Below are 21,876 nucleotides of genomic sequence, written 5' to 3'. Positions count from 1 at the left end.
ATACATTTTTCCGTTAACTGGCTTGGCTTGGTACCCGGCTCCCCAAGTCAACAGGCTGTTCCATGGCAGGAAATTCTGTCACACATGCTATCAATAAATATTTCACAGCATGATTCTCCCTTTCTTCTTGGGTAATTTGGACGAGTGTCTAATGACAGGTAGAATACATCCCATACAAAAACTTCCGCTCCAGTCCATGGGTATTCACGAATAAGTGTTGACCCTACGGCTGAAATAAGTTCAATAATGGGTAACAAACCCAGATATGATGAAAGTAAACTTTTTGTCAAAGGAAAAGGGTAACATTGTTTAAAAACTACTCTACTACTGATTGATTGATACTATCTGCATTGTCGCTTACCCATAAACATATAACCCATATTACTGTAGTCAACATGGCCTGCAGCGGGAGGTAATGGCTATACTACAGCAGGTTACTTTGGAAGCTGGTCTAGGTAGGAGAAATTCAGATGACTTGATAATCGCACCGAGAATAATAACCAGAAGTCTAACTTTGCTGTAAATGTCACCCTTGTGAAGGGGAACAAGAGCTACCACAATTCCCGAAGCTAGTCATGGCGAAGATGAGCACAGATCCAGCAATCGGAAACATTCTGAATGCAAGTATGCTGACATGTTGCATGCAGGAAAGTATTTCTACTTTCAGCACATGGATGTGCACCAGAATATTGTCATTCATGACACGCCGTATTAAAGGAGGTGACTCTTATTGCAAAAGACAGTATGAAAAGGTGAACAAACATCATTATAGTACTTTTGATCAGTTCATGAATATAATTATCTCAGCTGATAGTTCTAAGATCTATTGAATGTGGTCAGGAAAAATGCAAAGTCAGTCAGTTCCCAAAATTATTTCTTCTTGTCGAAGACGAGAGCACTGACCATAAGCCTAAAGAAGAGAACCAGCAGGGTCAGAATACAATGAGAGCCAGTTCTGGCTGAGTCACAGGTGTCCATATACTCTAACCAAAATGAGCAGGCCAATCGCAAATAGAAATAGTGCAGTCACATAGCTGTGCATAGCAAGCCAATAGGATTTCGAACAAACAATTTTTTGTAGTTCCTCTGAGAGTTTCCTCCAGTTTTCTCACAATCTAGGGGAGCGATGATGCGTTGAAATACTGCACACAAGATCTGGCAAACTGTTTTGCTGTATACGGCTCAGACTTAATATCGTCCTTTTAGTGGACAAAGATTGCATCTACCATGCACAGGCGAATTTGGATTTTGGAGAGCGGAAGTAATCTGTGGCTGCTCTCCTGTTGAGCCATTGTCAGCACTTACTGCAGGTGAGAGTCTACCACTCGTTTGAGTTGCCTGGGAAAACCTCTTCTGTAGCAGCTGGACCATTTTGAATAGATGGAGCAGCTCCAAGTCTTGTCAGGATTTCCAGAGACATGTACAGAGGAGGATGTGGAGTAGCTGACTGGTGTCTCTGTTCCAGTATTGACCGAAGGATCAGACACGCAGGATATTTCAGTCATTCCAGATGTTTCTGGTGGCGGTGGGATCCATCGGCAGTTGGAGGCATGGGCCTAAGTCTGATGCCCCTGACTCTTCACAACCGCCTGAATGATGAGCAGGATGTTACTTCCTCTGGTGGATCTACAGATGGACATAGTCCCTTGGTTCCGCTTTCACCTGTGAATGGAGAAATGAAACTGAATGCTCAGTGTATTGGCACTGGAGGGGATATATCCAGGCGCATAAGGTGTCCTGATTTTATGGGGTGACAAGCTGTGTTTTTTTATTTTGATTATTTAACATGTGTAAATAATAGGAGGGTGAAGCCTCAGGCCAACTGAGTCCATTGTCTTGAGATGCCTTAGAAAGGTGCATTTTCATATCACCATTCTGACATTCAGCAGCTGCTCCACTAGATTCTGGGCGGTATGGACAATGGAATTGGTGAGAAATACCAAGACCCCTTCAGATATCCCTAACGACCTGTCCTGTGAAAGGCAGACCACTATCACGTCAAGAATAATGGGGAGACCAAATCTGGGTATGAAATCGGTGAGGGACCTTTTTGTTACAGTAATAGAATCAGCCTTTCGACAAGGATAGGCCTCTACCCACCCAGTAAATAAAACAACAATGACCAAACAATATGCAAAATTAGATATTTGGTAAGCTGCGGGCCAGATGTGCAGATTGTAAAGTCTTTAAAAATCACCCCCAAATTATTTGCTAGGCTAACAGAATTTTTCATGTCAACTCTGAGCTATAAAGTGGAAGTAGGGCGCACACCAATCCAGGTTCACAATTGTTATCATTCTCATTCCCAGAATGTGCTACCCAGTGTGCCAATCTGGCAACGTAAGGAAGAATGAGCCTAGGCTGTACTAGACAGCCATCCAGAGAAGGCCACACGCCATTGGAGTGTAACCTATAGTATTTTTTTGGATCACCCCTCCTTTAGACCTAGGTGCCAGGTCTTGCAGCACAGCTAGACTGGAAAGAGTTGGACTCAGTTATTGTTCCAATGAACTACAGACGGGGATATCGATGGGCGCGAAGCATCCTTTTAGAGTCACATTTCAGGATACTTTGTCAGCCATGTCATTGCCACTTGCTGATAAAGTTTGTGATGTATGAGGACCACAGCATTTGACAATAGCAGAGGAGAGGAGGGATGCATTCAGTGACAGAAGGGCCATTTAATATAGGTGGACCAGCAGAAGTTAAATAACCCTCAGCTTCCAGAGGATACCAAAAAAAGTGCACCATGCTTTGTGCATATCTCGAGTCTCTAGAGATTTGAGCAATTTTGCCCTTTGCCAGAATGCAAGTACATGTTATTGAAACTAATTCGGTCACTTGGGCAGATTTTACATTGGGTAATCGAGGCTTCTAAACCCTCATGCCCATATGATTACATAAACCAGAATTGTCAATGAACACAATCCTTTTAAGATTATGCAAAGGTACATCTTTTAAGTACAATTTAGGAGTGATAAGGCTCTTGTATACCTCCAGACAATCGTGGGGCTCCCAGTCTGAGTGGAATGGCAGCAAGGAGGCAATATTTAAAACAGGACATTTGTCGATGGTCACATTTGCTGCAAAAATGAGCAATTTATAATATCTTGTTAAGTGGGAATTTGAGACTAGTTGAGTCTTTCCCTCCAGAAGTAGTGCTAAAACAGCTTTCGGTACTGCAACATTGACTGCAGAGCATCAGCTTTTTCAACTAACGCAGTAGCTGCCACAGCTCCTAAACAAGAAGGTAACTCTGCAACCACTGGGTCTAGTGCTGCACTATAATATGTACTTAAGCAGTGTTTATCACCATGCATTTAAGTTAACACACTTGAGCAAAAACGTCTTGTTCCTCACAAAACATGTAATGGACTGCTCATATTCAGGCAGATCCAATGCTGGAACTTTTGACAATGCATGCTTAATTTTAACAAAGGCCTACTCTGCTTCAAGTGACCAGGAAAGTGCTTAAGAAACCGAAACAAGGGTTATATTTTCAGGGGGCTTAATAATTGAAGCGAATCCCAAGACCCGCTGGCGGCAGTAAATGTCGATCACTACGAATCATGTAATTTGCTTTAGAGTACAGGTTTGGTTACTTGTAAAATCACATAGACTGACTGACAGATGTGTTGGTTCACAGAATAGTGCTGAACTATCATCAGGACTTGTCAACAGCGGCTCGATAATGGCCATTTGTTATCTCAGACAACACCCATCGGCAGACTACGTACACGTCTTGGCCCCGATGTGCATGCGTCCAGTCCGAGACACTCGCGCTGGACTCCTCATTCGCACAAACAAGGTGTTTTTTGTAAGCCACAGTAAACGATTTCCTCTCGAGCCGCTGTTGACAAAACCAACTTTCCAGCAAAACAGATGAACGCCAACCCGCAAATGACTTAGTATTAAACCGCAGGTTGTTTTGCCCATACCTGTTGACATTGGACTACTGTGATGATCCCCAACCATGTAGGGATGTTGCCCTGACTAGAACGCAACCAACCAATTCTTTACCTAGTTCCATTTCTCCTATGACGCCAAGTCCTGGTGAAAGTTCGGCACTATTCTGTGAACCAAGACATCTGTCAGTCACTCTATAGTTACACCTTTGCCCGAACTGGAAACACAAAGAGAAGTGTCGACAAACTTTGAGATGAGCAATGTATTGAATAGCTCATGAATACCTTTGTTGTTTTAGAAATTGGCAAAACAAAATGACTGCTATATTCCATGTATTTTGTATATAGTAGCCACTTTGGTCGCTTTTAGAATGTGTGTGTTTGTTTCACTGTTTGCACTATGTACACCCTTCTAGAATAAATTTGATTTTTATTTGGTGTGCCCCACTGGTGTAATCTAATTATGTTACACTAGACTTAAGAACTATTTCTGTTACTTTCAAAACAAGAGCCATTCAAAGATCAAGAAAATCTCACTCACAGGTTTCTCATGAGGGACACACCAATAAAAGGTCACCTACATGCTCCATCAAAACCGATCCCTCTTTGAACACCAGCAAGTCACAATCTCTTTTTAAAATATGGCAGAAGGAAGTAGGACTTTCCGCATACACCTGCGGCTGCCTCGAAAAGCAGAATCTGACATTTCTTAATTGACTAGCAGGGTGCACAGGTGTACAAAAGAAAGCAGAACACAGATCTACCACAGTTAAGTCTGTAGCAGTGGCAGAAAGGCAAGGCAGAATAGTGTCAGGGTTAAGAACCACAGGGAAGGTAGGTAGAACTGCAGCATTAACAGCACATTGATCTTGCGCAAAACAATATGCCCTAACAGGCAACATCTGGGTATTACAAGGATTATAAAAAGGTACAATAATGTCTTGCTTAAGTAACAGTTCAATGACTGGCCTTTTGTCTTGTTTAGCTTGTTTGGAAATGGAGTACTGAGGGATGCCCGGAAGAGATTTGGCTGGGTTAAAGTATTGTGTAAAAGGTTCAACATGTGTACCACATCAGTCACATGTGTGGACCATAGTTGAGGTGAGACCCAATTTTAGCAATCCCTTTTGCAATGAGGGAGTGTCATTCCAGGGCTCCTTTTTCAAATTGGGAGATTCTTGCAATGCAGCCAAAAACTCCAACTCTCTATGCACTGGGACGTCCAGATAGATCACATCAGGGGAGCAATAAATAGTTCAATCCATGTTACACACCATGTCTAATCCGAATAAGTTGAATAGGAATGCTTGGACCTCAGAGATTGGACCCAAAGAGACAGACATAGGGTGAGTAAGAAGATGGGATATAGTTTTACCCCCAATTCCTACAGCATTTATCGTCATTCCGTCTGAACGAAGGGCAAGTGGAAACTCGGAGGCTTGCAAAGCAGAATGTGAAGGAAGCTCCAGTATCAACACCCAATTAACATAAGGTGCAGGAGGATCAAGCAGTATTAGCCGTTCAATGATCTTTCAGGCTCCCCCATCTGTCCTGTTGTGTGTCCAACATATTCGGTGGTGGCGGAAAGGACTGTGAGAAGGAAGGAGGCATTTTATTTGTCACGCTGACTTTTGAACTGAATGATTCGTGGCACTTGGACTTCCAATTTCCAAAATCCTTTCAATATTTACATTGTTAATCATATGCATTCATAGGCTGTCTATCCTGTTATTCTCCTTGCACCAGGTAGGCAGGGGCTCCTTCTCTCCCTCTGCCCCATCCTCTTCCTCTGAATTTAGCCCTGGCATGATGCCACGCCTTTCTCAATGTGGGTTGGAGCTGCTGAATTTGTAGTGCCATTTATTTTGCATCTTTATTTTCTTCCTGTCTTTGTTTTATCATGAACATGCTGTGCAGCTAGCACTTCAGTAAAACATGTTCTTTCCAACCTACTGGTACTCATTTAATTTCAGCAGCAATATTGGGCTGCAGCTCCTTAACAGTGCTGAAACCCCAGCTTTTAGTGCCATAATAACTGCATTCCGGATCCCCGAAAAGTTAGGGGTAGTCTGCAGGATTCTCGCTTTTTAGTCCGTTTACAAGCATTTATTTTGAGTCCATCTGTCTTCTTGGAAGAGATCTCCAAGATAATGTGAATTATCCTATCAGTGAAATCTTTCAGCCCATGTCTTGTAATAGGCAATGCATCTTTGCTTCATATAAAGTTCAAGAGACAGCCCTCTTATCTGTGGAGTGGGCTTCTTTCCACCTCTTGTTCTCTTCCCACTTGGTCGGCCGATCAACGAACATTCCATGGATCATGATATGACTCGCATATGGTTTCACCAGAGTGGACATCCTGGCCACAGGTCGCAGGATTTCATAAAAGCCCTCCTCCCACAGAGCTGAAACCTGAAGTGGACCTACGAACAGAACCTCCTACGTCCATACACTTTTACAGCTTCCAACCCATTTTTAAGCACTGATAGAAACAGGTCAGTCAAACCAGCCAAGGGTCAGAAAAGTGGAGACATCATAGCTATCCTGCAGGTAAAAGAGAAAGGAAACTTGGTGACAGAGGCCAATGGTAGGCTGGGATCTGACTTGGTTAGCTTCAAAATTAGACATAATGTAGATACTGGCAGAAATAAAAAGAGGAATACAAAGGAGCGTGGCTAAACTGGCCGAAAGGTTGCAACCCTGGATAAACAAATAGATGTCATGGAATCACACACTGATGAGCTAGAAAATACAAAGTGATCAACGATATACACTTTTAATAGGGTGGATGTCCTGGAAACATAGTGCTTAGCCATAAAACCTAAACAGGGAGATGCCAGATGCCAAAAACAGGTCAACAATAAATATTTGAACCCGGGAAAGACGGATTGACCAATCACAATCTGCCTTTCCCGGGCGTGATTGTGCCTTCACAGCCCGAACACGGAAGAAAAAAAACTGAAAAAATGGCAGCCGCCTTTGAAATAGAAATGACAGTGGCCATTTTGCAACATGTTTTCCATGCCAGCCATCCTCCGAAGTGGGGCTTAGTCCCTTTTCTATGTTAATTGTAGTGGGCATTTAAAAAAAAATGTTTCCAAAGGGAAGATGGGCTCTCGCAGAGCTGATCGCCCGCTGGACGAAAAAAAAAAGAAAACGATCCACACCCCGGTAAATCCTGGGGTGCGAATATAGCTTTAACACCCTGGCTGGGGAGCTGACATGGGCTTTAACGGCCTGCCACCCCGAGCTTAGGCCCGGCCAGGCGAGCCTTTAAAACCAATGTCCGTCCCCCTGCCTGGGCGTGAAAGCTATATTTGCACCTGGGAAAGACAGAATGAGCAATCACAATCTGCCTTTCACGGGCGCGATTGTGCCTTGACCACCCGGTTTGATAGACCTGTTTCTATCAGTGCTTAGCAATGGGTTGGAATCGGTAAAAGTGTATGGACGTAGCAGGTTCTGTTCGTAGGCCCCCCTGGTCCACTTCAGGTTTGAGCAGTGCAAACTGAAGCTAGGATGCCCACTCTTATGAGTCAGCAGCAACAGAGGGCACTAGGGGCGGGGCCATTTAAAGTTATAAATCATGTTTCACCCCCCGTCTACCTCATATGGGGCGGGAGTGCAGCGTGCTAACAGAAGTTTAGGAGGACATTCCTGGGGTGCTCAGTGTGTTATGGATTTCCCTTTTAGCTTCACTCGTCCATATCATGCTTGTAATGTGGGGCCACAGTCCTTCCCAGATGAGTCCAACCAGGAAATTGTCCACAGCGACGACCCCCACACGCCTTTGGTGTGTTCCCCGGTCGGTTGCAAAGGAGATATGCAACTAAAGTGGAAAAGGGCGTTTAGGCACCAGACTACCATTCTTTTGTGGGAGGATCACAGCGGCACGCTGCAACCTTAGACCGCTGGTGCCACCATCTTAAGTCCTCAGCGGTGCATCAGATGGGCAGGGGATGGTACACTTCGAGGCTTTAATCGGGCTTTTCCATGCCCCAAAAGTAAAGGCAGTGGTTTCAATAGATGCTGCATTGGTTCCTTCATTCGACATGATAATGGAAAACTGGGCAGCAGTGCACTTGCATACACGCAGGTCCCATGAAGCGGTTGGCCCAGCTGAGCTATATTGAGATGTCTGTTTAGGTACTCCGCCAAGCCACGCCCCTTTATCGCATCATGTTATATTGCAAATTAATTTGTACACCCAAAGAGTTCACAAAAGTGCTAATGATTTGTTCATCGGGCTTGAAACGAATTTAGTTTGATATAATGCATCTTCAAATTGGGGTACTTTACGACATTAAAAAAATATATAATGGTTAAAACTATGTACAAAACATGTGCCGTACTGGACTCAAAGTTCATCAATCATACAAAACAGCGCTATTGTTGGACACAGTTCATGGAGTGTGATCAGTGGCATCAATGCAAATGCATGCAGCCACTGATGCAAACACACGCACAAACAGCAAAAAAGCGCAACTCGCATATACTGAAAAATAAATGCATCTCTCCATTCAAGTAGGCGGACAGTTTGGCTTCCTCTCGGCTGCTTATGAAACCACTCGGATGAATCTCGGGGAAAGGTAGAAGATGTAAAAGGGTATACATATGTGCACCTGCAAAACCGCGCAGAGAAATACATGCATGCTTGGAAAATCATTCATCTCACAAAGACCCTCTCCCGTTTTCATAAATCTATGTACACATGTTCTTAATATCACAACTGTGTGCACATTATAGCCCCTTTGCTAACACATCATCTTTAAGATCTGTCTTGTGGGCGGATTGTGGCAGATGAGATTTGTGGGGTAGTCGTGTTTTTTCCCCCCAGGAGCGTTTTTGTGTGAGGCGCGATAGTGTTTGCAGATACATCCTCCCTTTAGCTAGTGAAATTAGGTGTTGCTTCTTGAGTCCGAATATACCTGCTGGCTGTTCCTCATCTGTTGCTGAACCTCGCATAGAGTTGGTTCTTTTTAAAAAATCCTATTCATTAAGCCTCATTATAACTACTGTAGGAGCGTAATCAAAATCCATGTTGCAAGTGTTAATTTCATAATACTTTGGACTGATACAAGCTGGAAATCCAAGCACTGATCTACTGCATATTAAATGACATGCCGAACCCTTGCAAATTGTGGATGAGCTTAAATATTTTCAGCTTGAAGTTAATAAAATGTGCGCCTATAGAAATCTGATCAGGAAAAGAGAAAATAAAGAGGACTGCTTAGGGGGAAATCTTGGTATCCCCCCTTTACTTTGGCTAGAAAACTTCCCCTACACTTACTGAGTCTTCATTCACTTTACCAGACATTTACTTTGTGATACATTTACTTCACTGCGTCTGCATCTTCACAGGCAATGCATGTGGGTATGGTTAGCTAAAGGCTAGGGTTGGAGTAAAGGGTTGCATGGGGGTAGACTATTAGGTAAAAATAAAAGAGGGCAGGTCAAGTAAGGAGGAAGATCTGGGCATTGCCTCATTCAGTATGTTAATAAAAAATAGGGACGGTGATGTTTACTTAACGATCATGCAGGCCAAAGTAGGCGACATTAACACCTCTGTATGATCCAATAATACAATGCTGCCTGCCAAGAACTTCAAGTAATATAATAATTACCAATTTTAGGATACTCTGCATAAAAGTTCCATCTAGTGATAAAATGGATATCTGGGGTCCAATATTCACTATATGTACACCCTTCATGTTCATTTCCAGAACAAACAGAATTCTTCCAGTAACTTTGAAAGCTGATGATCGTTAGTCCCCGCTAACAGTTCACTCAACAAGGTGAGTGTACATCCTTTTTCTTCCTGAGCTACGTGGCCTATCAGTTTAAACCAACCCCACTGATTTAGTTTTATTGTTTCTTTGTTGTAGAGAGTGACCAATCTAGCCACAAGCACTCTAGCATTTCACCATTCGTCATCTGTCCTGAAGAAGGCCTGTGTACTAACATCTGAAGAACTCACTACAGGAGGTGGTTCATTCAACATCTGATAGGCCGAAACGCGTCGACATAAAAAATCCTGCCTCGTCACACTGACGATTACGCCATCATTCCTCGCAAGAATAGATTTGTTCGCATAGACAGCCGTTTAGTATGCACTGTTAGGCGTATATCACAAATGGCTACTTTAAGTTCTGTTTATACCTGAAACTATTTGGCTGAAATCACGAAAACAATTTTGTTACAGTGTATGTTTTTTTTTAATATGTTTTAAAACAAATATGAGAAAAAACAGATAAATGTTAAATATATTTTTCTAAATCTTTGGGTTGTGTATGTCCACGTAGTTTTAATCGAAAGAAGTCACAAAAGAATATAGAATCAGAAGAAAATGTAGAGTAAGATACAAAGCTGGAGATAGGGGTAGTTTGTGTTCCACTTTCATCCCCCCCCCCCGGTGTCTGATCTGACCTGCACTGATGTGTCCTGTTGTAAATGCACCTTAGCCAGTTTGTAGGTAGGTCTCATTTCCTTAGTTTGGCCCTTAGGCAATTTCGGCACAGCCCAGAGCTGACCCATATTACCCAACCAGATGTCTCCCTATCTCCCTTTCATCTGCAAACTTCTGCAAAAAATTCATATCTGATCAACTCTGTAATTTCATTGAAACAAACCACCTCCCGAATGAGGCACATCATGGATTTAGACCTTCTAAAAATACAGAATGTACTCTGTGCTTCATCTGGGATACACTTAAAAGCAATTCTTTGAAAGCTCAGAGTGCACGCTCATCCTACTATACATCTTGGCCAATTTTAACATAACAGTAACGAGAGCCCCCTGAAAACACTGGAAGATGTTGGTAGTAAAGAAATGGCTCTACACTGGGTAACCTCCTTCCTCACGGGTAGAAGAGAAACTCCCCCGACAATTACATGCCTGGCCCACGTACCTGCGAGTACCCCAAGGATCCATACATTCACCTTTCAACATCTGTATGACTGCCTGGCTAGACCTCAATAGATCTGGTATCTCCTGCTGCAACTACGTGGGTGACGCACATAATCTACAAATGTGTGCACCCCCCCCCCATCACCAAATGCTCCAGCCATTAAAAACTGTCTTGCGCAGTTTGATGGCTGGATGGCAGGAAACAGACTAAAACTCAACCCATGAAAAACAAAACTGATGCTCTGCAGTCAATCGCGAACCCGAATAAGGATTTGGACACATGGTAGACATGATATAGCTTTTATCTAAATAATAAGAGAACATGCCTATCTTGCCCTACTGCTTTTGGGAATAGTCCCTGCCTAACAGAACTAAATTAAGGGTGCTTGTCTGTTACTTACTGTTAGTAAGTGCCCAAAATGAAACATCCAGATTCCAAAACCTTACTTCTAACTTGCCCTTTCGCTAAAAATAAAAACTAAAGTTTCCCATTTTGTATTCTCTCTGGCGCGTTCCCATTTGGCCTGCTGGGTGCGAGACCTTTCCTCTAGGGTTTTCTCCACAAGAAAAGTTTATCTTTGGATTTTCAAAATCAGTCAATAAGCAATATTGGCCGAACTCATGAGCTCCTATAACTCGTAGTACATATTTCCTGTTAATCTTTCCTGGTGTTTGCCAGTCTTTTTGAGGACATTACTCTGTCTCATTTCCGTTCTTTGGGATATAGTGTTTTATGGTACTTCCTCTTGTTTTCAGTTCTATACTGTCCTTGTACTTTGGTCTGCCTCTGTTAGGGCTTGGTTTCTCTTGCTCCTCCTTTTCACTATAGTGGTTCCAACACTCCTGGGGCCTTTTCACTAGTTTACCCCTCACTTGTTCTCATCTAATGCTGAGCTTTGCACTTAAAATTAATATTGAATGGCTTTCACTGCCTTTTTTTTCTAGAATGTTCCAATAATTGACAAATGTGAAACTTCCTGGGTTCCTGCCAGTACACACTAGTGGTTTCTGAGGGTTTCACATTCATTCTTATATTTAATTTCATATTTAGCTTGTAATCTCTGTTGCCTCCCCCGCTCTCGCTCTACCCCAGTATATTAATTCCTGGGGTTCGGATTCCTAGGGTCTGGCGTCGAGACTGAGTAGCTTCACTCTGGTTCGGCTGCTGTCTATCTGACTCCGCCGCAGAGTCGCTCTGAGCATCTGGTAAACTCGAGCCATTCAGCATCATTTGTCTGGCCAGAGATTTTGCTCCTCCCGCTCCTGTTGGTCTCAGTGTTGTTCGTCAGGCCCACCAGAGATCTCCCATGGTAACGACACCACAAGGGATGGTCTCCTGGACTCAGTTCTGCCAGTGGATTCGCCCCTGCTTGCAACACTAGTCTTCTGGCGATCTCGGCTGGCATTCTCTCCTTCGCTGAGAACCGCAGGCTTCGCAGTTCCTCACCGCTTTCCCTTCCAAGGCGTAATGACGTCAGAGGGCTTCACCTGCATATGGCTCTCTTCTCTCTCCCAATCGATTTGTTTCAGTTACATATACATCAGAATGCAAATGGCCGGTCCATTTGGCTTCAGATTTCCTAGTTGATCCAGCATTACCTGTAGTCAATAAAAAAGAAGTCTGACTCGATATAGACAATAATTCCATATAAACGGATATTGTTGCTGGTATAGGGAGTTCCTCATGGTAATGAAAGTCCTTGTCCCCTAGAGGGAGTCGCTCCCAGTGAGGACCCACTTGTCCAGACCCCCAAGGGGAGGGTCTTGCAGAGCAGGCTTTCTTCCCTAGCTTCCCAGGGGGTAGCTCCCCCGTTGCGAGAAGGGGTTAATACTCTTGATTAGTCAGAAGTATGTTTCCACACTACACTCTCTCCAGAAAACCTAGGTCCAGCTATGCAGGCCCTAGTATTAGTCCCCAACTTCAACACAACAAGAAACAGCCAGGGGGATCTTCTTTTTCAGTTCTGGCCACAAAACTGTGAAACGCCCTACCCGAACCTTTTCACCTGGAAGTGAACCACCTGACTTGTCAGGACACGGCCCAATACTCGCCTTTTTGACCACCCACTTTGAAAGAAATTAAAGATAATAGCAGCCCTCTAAAGACTGTGCACCAGAAACTTGGGTGGGCTACTTTACGACAAGCAATTGCGTGATTCTAATGGGAAACCAATTTGGTGGATGGATACTCTGCTGCGGGACACTGGTCCGTACCTGAATCTCAGTGAAATCTACAACCAGGAGCCAGGAAGCAACACCCTAACTCCACCCCTCAACCCCCTCTTCATCCCTCACCTAACTCGTAGTTACTAAAATCTTGCATCCTTACACTACCCTCACTCCTTCTGATGACCAATCAGGTCAAGTGCACTGAACAGACTCTTACCGATTCATCTTCTATCAACAACCATCGAGGGAGCTACCCTTCTGGCTAACCTTCTGTGACGAACCCTGATGTGTCACTTCTCCCCAGGGGGAGCCCTTCCCATGAGGCCACGGTGGTAAGGCCGCTACCTGGAACTGTACTAAGCTGGAGGATCTCATGGGAAGAGACCGACCCTCTGGGGACAAGGGAGATCCCCTCGGGAGAATGCATTGACATCCCTACCCCTCACCCAGCACCCTACACATCTCCATATCCCATAGATCTTAACCCTTGTACCAGTACTCCCATATATCTTTGTAATCTGTGAGTCTCACAGATGCTGAGACGGGAAGATTAGGGATGACCAAAAGGGATCATATCAGATCAGTACTGGAATGAGGAAGAGGTGCAGAGGCATAGAGAGCTCTCAATGTAACTGGACTGAGCATTCTAGTTATCCATCACAAAATAAGATAAGAAGCGACAAAGGACTTAGAATGTTGCTCAGCCATCCCATGAAGAACCGAGGACCAGGAAGCTGCTTGGTGCAGAAAGTTCAAGCGGCTGCACTCTGGGGATCCAGAAAAAGAGCAGACTGCATCTCCAGTTGGTCTGACATTGAAGGACCCTTGGCGAAGCAGTAACCCGACCTTGCAGCGGGAGGTGGGCCAAGCAGTCTGTAACAAGTACGCGTACTGCAGAAGGCCAGAAGCTGCAGAGTCACCACAGTCCTTGAGAAGCTTGCGAAAGCCATAGAGACCCAAACAGGGCAAAGGCAAGCCCCATGGCAGACCACAGCCCACGAGAGAAATCCCGGAAGGATACGGGAATGAATGGGCTGGCTGGTGGAGGTACAGAGTGTCTGGAGTACCGCGCAACCATTTAAAAAGGAGAGATTAGAACTTGCGGGCTAGGATACGAACCCTAAACTAGAGAGAAGTGGGGAGTGCCATAAGGTGAAGTGGCTCCTAAGAAGGGGCGCTGATTCGACCCCCAACCTTAAAGGCACATATTGAGAAGAGAACACGAGTCATTTTACTTGTGTCAGTACTTGGCAGGAAAGTAAACCGAGTCTGCAGAAGCAAAGAAGCGTAGAATTACGGGTCTGCGACCCACACCCACAACTGAAGCTAACTACAAGCCATCTTGCTGTTGACAGTACTTGGCAGGGAAGTGCACCAAGTGAGACACAGTTGAGGAACCCAGGTCGAGGACCCTACCCATATTTTATTTATTTATTGGTTATTTGTAATGTGCACTATACAGCAAAAATTGTGTTTGAAGGCACATTAAGACATGGGGGAAATAGGGATGAGGACGAAAGTATAAAACAAAACGTTCTTAAAAGGTCTTGAAACATTCAGAACGAGCAAGTGCTATATGATATACGTCATGTCATTTATAATGCACCTGTACACAAGTGTTTCTATATAGCATGAGAACAGGGCAGAAGGGGAGGAGGGGGAAGGGCAGGATAGGGGCCAGAGGGGAAGAATACAAACAACATTCTGACTAGGTCGTGAGACGATTTGGAATGTGCAAGTGCCGAACAAGAACGGGGGAGAGTGGGAGGAAGGGGAGAAGGTGAGAGGTACAATACATGCAAGAAAGGTAAAAAGTGCAGGAACAAGTAGGTAAACTGCATTGAAGAAAAACAGATATGCAATTATGACAGGCAGGTAAGAGTGACTGCAGACTGGAAATGCCCCAGCTCATGGAATGCGGTGCTACATCAGCTATGCAAAACAAATGGCTACAATGCAACATTGGGCTACCATGGGTCAGGGTGAGGGGCTACATCAATTATGCAGGTACAGGTAGGTAGTACAGTTGCTGGATAGAGGTAGCAAAGTCAGTCAGTGGTTGCAGGCAGGTCAAATGCAAAACACAGCGACGTAGCAAAGTCAATCACTGGTTGCAAGTGGGCCAAAAAGCATAACAATGAAAAGACCTTGCAAATAATGTTAAAAGCCCAGCAAAGCATGGGGTAGAGAAGAAATTAAGCTAGCGGTTACAGTTCGCCACTTGTGAAGGGACAATATTAGAGTGAACCAGACGTAGATAGTTGAGTGCACAGCATGCAGAGTGAAGAAATCACAGGCATGACGAAAAGGGGAAAAGCCATGATGGCAACCAGTTAGCTGTGTCAAGTGACTTATGCCGAGGAGGTAAGGAAGGTGGTTGGGCAAGGGCCCAGTTAAGCAAGGAAGGCAGCATTCAGTGAAAGCTAACGGGGGAAGTCTGCACCCTGTGGAGTGAATAACTGAAAGAGAGGAGTGAGGAAACAGGGAGAGTGAGCTGGGAAATTGTACCGTGACACGTGGAGGCATGAGAATGATGCAGGGGGCACTTAGGAAGTACCCCAGGGGAGACACGTGGAAAGGGGGGGGGGCAGCCAGGAAAGCGCTAAGCGGCAGGAGCCAAGAGGGGTCAGATGGCATAGGAGTGGAAAACAATCTAAAGTAGATGCCGTAGGAGCGGCTAGGCAGGTAGGAGGAGAAAAGGGATGTAGGGCATGAAGCTAAGGCTAGTGAAGGCTGGCAACACTTACCTTGTGAAGGCAGAGGTGGAGCTGATGTGATCGGCCAAGTTCAGGAAGACTGGCTGGATCCAATCCGGAAGGCAAACTGAGAAGGAAGAGAGGAAGAAGCGCATGAACGCGGGGGGGGGGGGGGGGGGTAGCCAGCATGGCTGGCCACGGCCGGACTGTCCAGACAGAGAGAAGGCCTTGGTGTGGGCCTTTAGTGGGAGGCCGGTTTAGCCTGCCGGCTCCCCAGGATTGGCTTTTAGGTGGAAAACTGTGGCCAATCAGCAGGGCAGGCAGGGGGCAGAGGCAAATGCTGCACTAAGGACCGAAATGGCAGGCCATTTAAAAAAAAGCCACTAAGCCATTTTCGCAATGCTTAAACCCGGGAGGGCTTACCTTGAAGTCAAGTCACCAGCAGTGGATGGTACGGAGGGCATGCAGTCTGTCGGCACAGGCATTGCAGAGGGTGTTGGGATTGCCCTGGAGCCGACAGCCTGCTACCGCCTTCAGTTCTCTCCCTCGTTCCTCTCAATATATGAACTATATTGTTGAGATGCCTGAAAGAAAGCGAGAAGCCCGGGGAAAGGAGTAATTTCCCTGGTGGTGTTGTACTTTGATACCAAAGTGAAAGAAAGGCCAGGGGAAGGGAGTCATTTCCCCTGGTTGCATTGAACTGTGAAGCCCAGATACCAGGAGGAGGGAGTCATTCTCCTGGTAACCAGGACCAGGGGAAGGCGGTCATTTTCCGGTTAGCCAACATTTTAAAGACTTGCTGAGACAGAGCGCAAGGACATAGGCAGTGCGGCTGCCAAGAAGCATACTAACTTTTCCTTTTTTGTGCTGGAGAACAGTTTTGAACTGGGGAAGGGAGCGATTCCCCTGAGAACAACCACATCTTAAAGTGAAATTTTATAGCCAGTCCAGAAGAAAGGTGTCCTTCTTCTCGACCAAGAACATTTACTTTAGCTTTAGTTTAGGTTCAAGTGTAAGGGAGAGAAGTAGGGTTTTGACACGGGATTGTGGACTATTGATTTATATGGACAATCTGACAATGCCCTTAGTATTTTAGTTGAGGCACAGAACCCCATCTAAGAGATAGGAAAAGTTAGGTTTTCCCTTTTTATTTTCTCAAACAAATAAAAGTTTATAGCAATCATCATACCACCTGTGTGTCAGTCTCCTCCTTCTGCACCCTTACACTGCCCAGTCTGTACCAACCACAAACAACATAAGAGATGTTCAGAGAGGAACACAGATAAATGGTACTTTCGACCTGGAACCACTAACACTGCAGGTTTCAGTATCTGCCTTCCTGCTTTCTGACTAACACACCCTGCATCAAGGCCAACATTGGCAGAAGAGTGCTATGTATACAGTACATACTCAATCAAAAATGTGTAGAAAAATCAATAAAGGTGACATATAACTGTGGTCCGTCTTTTCTAAGAGCCGAACAAGCGAATACATAGAATTGATGAACAATTTGTACCAGAAGCCAATCTGAGTATATGTTTAGAGTTCTCCCATCTTTTTAGCCTCTTCAAAATTAAATGAGCAAAGACTTTGCTCAGCGCGTCTATTACCACAATAAGTCGATAAGCGCTAGGATCACAGCACCTTCTCTTTTTGATTAAGGGGACAAGCAAAGCCTCCTTCCAGGAAAATGCCAACTCTCTGGTTCGCAAGATTTGGTTAAATAACAGTGTGAGGAAGCAATGGAATGATGACTGCTGTGCCTACGGTCCGAATATAAGAGAAAGAGTCTTACACTTTTTAAAATGTCTATACCCATTGCACACGAATTTGAGATTAGTTTATCTCAAGTCATTATTAAGAGAATTGGTAATATGATCTGTTGCTGAAGCTTTAAATTTTGGTAAATCACCGAGCAGAAAGATTGTCATCTTTGCAGTAGCTAAATATATTTACAGGGCGTGGTTATGCAGAGAGAAGAGACTGATAATGATCAGTGTTGGCGAATTGTACCATGATGTATGACTATCCATTATGATATCATCTTTTTGAATGTGATAATAATTGGCGTAGAATAATTTAATGTTTTATCTGATTGTGTAATTTATTTGTAATTTGCTATGCTTCTATATCATTACGTCGAATAGAACTAAATGAAGGAATGGAAATTGGCCCAAAACACAGGATTTTGGGTGAGGGTAATGCTTGCCCAAACTCATTTGGTAGCGGGACTCTTGAACGTTTCAGTGATTTTTTAAAGTGATCACCTCTTCATGCTCCATTGTTGGATATGTTTTGTGCGATGTGTATGCATATGTGTCTGTATGTGTATTCATTTTTATATTAGGCAGCATGAACGTGTCCCTCGTGAATAGGGACAAAAAAGGATTTTTAGGCAGTGCTTTGATAAGATTGCCATGTTTTCTTCTCGAACAGAATACATTGCTGAAAAAGTCGATGTCTGCCACATAACCAGTAGTTCTAGCTTGTAAACTGAAGTGAAAGAAAATCTTAGCATTCTGCTCTTTTTAACCATGGCTGCTCCCCCTGCTCACAGGTTATGAATGGTGGGTATGCGAAGACGCCAGCGCTTCTTTGCCAGCATTATGCGCCTCTTTTTGAGGTGTCTACGGCTGGGGCGCCGTCGGAAGCTTAGACTACTGAAGCGTATACAGGAGTTATGGAAGTATGGACGGCTGTGTTACCTTTCTCTGGTCTACAACTCCTTCACCAATAGTGATGTCATAATAGACTCCCTTTTTGAGCCCGTCTATTGGCTTGTGGATCATGTCACAAGGTGGTTTGGTGTGGTAAGTATGTTTCAAAATGTTCTGTGTCATGTGGCTGAAGTGTGGGGTTTCCTTTGTCTGTCATGAGAGCATTTGCTCTGCACTGTTTTTTATTCTTTCTTGTAGTCAGTAAACACGAAGGAAAGGACAGAAAACGATTAGGATAGTACTGCACATTACGTCTTATTTGTCCAATCATTTGCACAGTATTCATTAAATAAATGTTTCAGCCGTAGCATATCTTTATGTATTACTTCTATGGGTTGTGTACCATAATTAAAACAATGTATATGTACATAACAATTTTGTGCAGGTATTATTAGACGTCACAGTGTAGGTACATCAGGCCAACATTTATGGGATAGGTCTTTTAATTATGATGCCAACATACTGATATCGTCATAGATAGGAGGAATTTCATTCTTAACCATTGTTTCAACCAATGACAGGTTCTATCAACAAGTGAGAGGCATAGCAATGGTTAGCAAGTCTATTCGTCTTTATGAAAATGTACTCTATGGCTACTGGGCATAGACCCAGATTAGGCATATATAGGGCAGTATTTTAAAAGATAATATCGTACTTTTGGCTGAGATTTATTGCCAGAATGATTATGGATAAGAACAGATTGATATTCTTAGATGTGTTAATCTGCCTTGTTAACGATTTGGAAACCACTATCTACAGAAAGGAACTCTCTGCCAATTCTGTTTTATAAGCCATGTACACTCGTAGCCTTTTTAATGGTAATAAGATGGAGACTAATTAGCTGCAGAGAGCCACAGGTTCCTTCAAATGTAGTCAATGCGGCATATGTCAACACTGTATTACAGACTTTAAGAAATATGTGGTTGATAACATGCGCTTAGTGTCAATATATTTCAGACTTTCAGATCGTATTGTGTATGACCAAATGTGTCCCTGTACTAAATTATACATGTGGAGTACCATCTGGATAATTTAAATTAGGGTATTGGTGCTCATTGGGCTTTTGAAAACAATTATCAGAACTATCCCATAGCACATCATTTGTATTAGTGTCACAATAGTGGTGCATCCAGATTGATATGTGACCCTGAGCTATGTGAATCATTATTATTTATTTATTGTAATTATTCAAACGACCTTTTACAATTCATTAATATTATATATATTGTAATCGACAATAAAATTCCAACGATACCATTCCGCTAAAATCCTCATGGTCATAAAAATGGTAATTAAAATCCCTAAAATACATTCATATTTCTCATGATGGAAGATCAAATTTAAGTCTTTTAGTTCGATCGATTAGCAGAAGCATAGATAAGGTAAACATCAATGGAGTAAATAAAATGTACATAAATCATACTGGACAGTTCAGTGCTCTGATGCTGTGTGCAGATAAGCAGTGTGCAAAAAGGTATATAAATCAGTGCTCTGGTATATATGTAAGTGTGCAAATGAGCAATGTGCAAATGGATATATAAATCAGTGCTCTGATATTATATGTATACATTTGTACAATTAAACATTGTGCAAATAAGCTTGTCGTTACAAATAGTCCAACAATCCAACGTCCTTTTAACTGGTCAACATCTAGGCAGGTTTACTCCAATACCTAGTAGCTTTCTTATTTGCACCCAGACCCTATAAAGTGTGATGCGCACTGAAACTGAGTCAGAGTTTAACCGATAATTCCAGAAATCAGCAGATTTTATTGAGTCGTAATAATTTACAAGACTTTCATAAGCGCACATATAAATGAAACCTAAGTTTGTACATTCTGTAAGTAGATGTTTTGTAGTTTCCGGGGAATCCTGTAATTTACAGACACAGCAATATCTTTTGCGTGGCTGCAATTTAAACTAGGAGCACAGGATAGGGGGAGTTGGTCTATTCGTAAGCACAATAAGAGCATACATATTTCAGGGTTAGGACTCTGAATATTCTACGATTGTGGTCTCTTGAACTCATGCACCACTCTAGACACATGCAGATAGCTTTTTAAGGTGGAAATGTGGTCATAGTTTTTATTCCAGTCCCACAAATCGTATTTTACCTTAAACAAGTCTTTTAACACTTCATAGCTACCTCTTGGTTTCCAGTTCGCGTACTAATTTATTGTTTTGAATGTTAACATTATGAGGTTGTCAAAGCTATCGCCTCTATTAAGCCAGTCCCTCCCACAGTTGGAACCCAAAACTTTCAGACGGGGGCATGTTGGAACTGCCTTGGACTTTTGATATAATTCACCAGTCTCCCTCTCTACCTGTCCCCCCAATGAGATCAAGCCTAATTCCAGGCGCAGGAATTCCATTGAGACTGAGGGCCTGAGTTTTAGGGTCTTCCTCCAAAAAGTTCCTTCCACCCAATTGAGACAACTAAAATCTTGCATTCTCGGTGCCCCAAGACCATATAGAATGGCAGGGCAAAAACATTGTTTAGAGTTAATATTCCCTCAAGTGAATATCCTGCAGTCTGTAACGCAAACTTGCCAACGAGATGGTTTAACAAACTGGCTTTTCTTTGTTCCTTTAATGTATTTGGAATCCATTACTGCACTCGTCCATAGTGATCAACATAATCAATAGTTCCCATTGTGAAAGTTAGAACTACTCTGTTCTTAAAGGAGATCAGCAAGGTCTTAGTCTTCTCCGCATTGATTACAAGATCATTCTCCTATGCGTAGTCAACCATTTCCTCCAACGTGAATCTAAAGCCAGAAAGAGTGTGGTCGAAAATGATGAGGTTGTCCCTCATCTTTCCGATCTTTGGGGGACAATTTGAGCTGTCCAACATCCATTCGGACAGATCTACTATGTGAATCCCAACGGGGCAATCAAAAAACTTTACTAAATAATTGGGGGCCGGATTAATCATGCTTTTGAAGTTAGACGTGCCTATTGGTTTAACTATAAGTGACCGTTATCACCTTTTTTGAACGATTTGTTAGGAAATCTTGTATGGTTAGGATAAGATAAATATTTGAAGTGCACAGTAGGATGAGATGGTTGTAGAGCACCTGATCGATGTAGTTCTGATAATTGCACAGAAAACTATGGTTTCCAGTACGTTACATCAATAATATGTCAAGTACAGGGTAGCAGTGCTGATGAGCATTGCTTAGTAGCCTTCAAAGCAACAAAGGTATTATCAAAACTCTCGTTTTGTGACCTTTGGTGTTTCACTAATGTCATTAGCAATTCTAAGAAATGTAAAACCAAATCTCTGCACCATTACCTTGCTTTGCATTATGTTGTTCTTAAAGTCACCATGACACAATAACTCTAATTTGAAATTCAGTATATAAATTGTGATTGGATTCATCTTTACACCCCTACATAATTTTGATATTCGAGAACTAGAGGTGAACTTTTCGTATTTGTGGTGAATTTCTTCCATCATGTGAAATGATGAAGATGGGAGACT

At 43.2% G+C, this 21,876-nt stretch overlaps 1 protein-coding gene and 1 long non-coding RNA gene across 5 annotated transcripts in view; both read left to right on the top strand.

The window, feature by feature from the left end:
* The window catches only part of ZDHHC16 (zinc finger DHHC-type palmitoyltransferase 16), a 434,178-nt gene that overhangs the window by 148,220 nt on the left and 264,082 nt on the right, over positions 1–21,876 (top strand). For all 4 annotated transcript variants that reach the window (XM_069611578.1, XM_069611577.1, XM_069611575.1 and 1 more), the window contains one exon: positions 18,234–18,486. In XM_069611578.1, the coding sequence (XP_069467679.1) occupies positions 18,241–18,486 (246 nt within the window). In that variant the 5' untranslated portion in view covers positions 18,234–18,240. The remainder of the gene's footprint in view (positions 1–18,233; positions 18,487–21,876) is intronic.
* Positions 9,628–10,159, top strand: LOC138473792 (uncharacterized). The gene is made up of 2 exons (XR_011268918.1): positions 9,628–9,700; positions 9,791–10,159. It is a non-coding gene; the product is annotated as an uncharacterized lncRNA (long non-coding RNA).

Source organism: Ambystoma mexicanum, chromosome 8 (genome assembly GCF_040938575.1).
Source record: "Ambystoma mexicanum isolate Mex_15411 chromosome 8, UKY_AmexF1_1, whole genome shotgun sequence".
Taxonomy (NCBI): Eukaryota; Metazoa; Chordata; class Amphibia; order Caudata; family Ambystomatidae; genus Ambystoma; species Ambystoma mexicanum.
The sequence above is the reverse complement of the archived record's forward strand: the minus strand, read 5'-3'. Positions and strand labels throughout refer to the sequence as shown.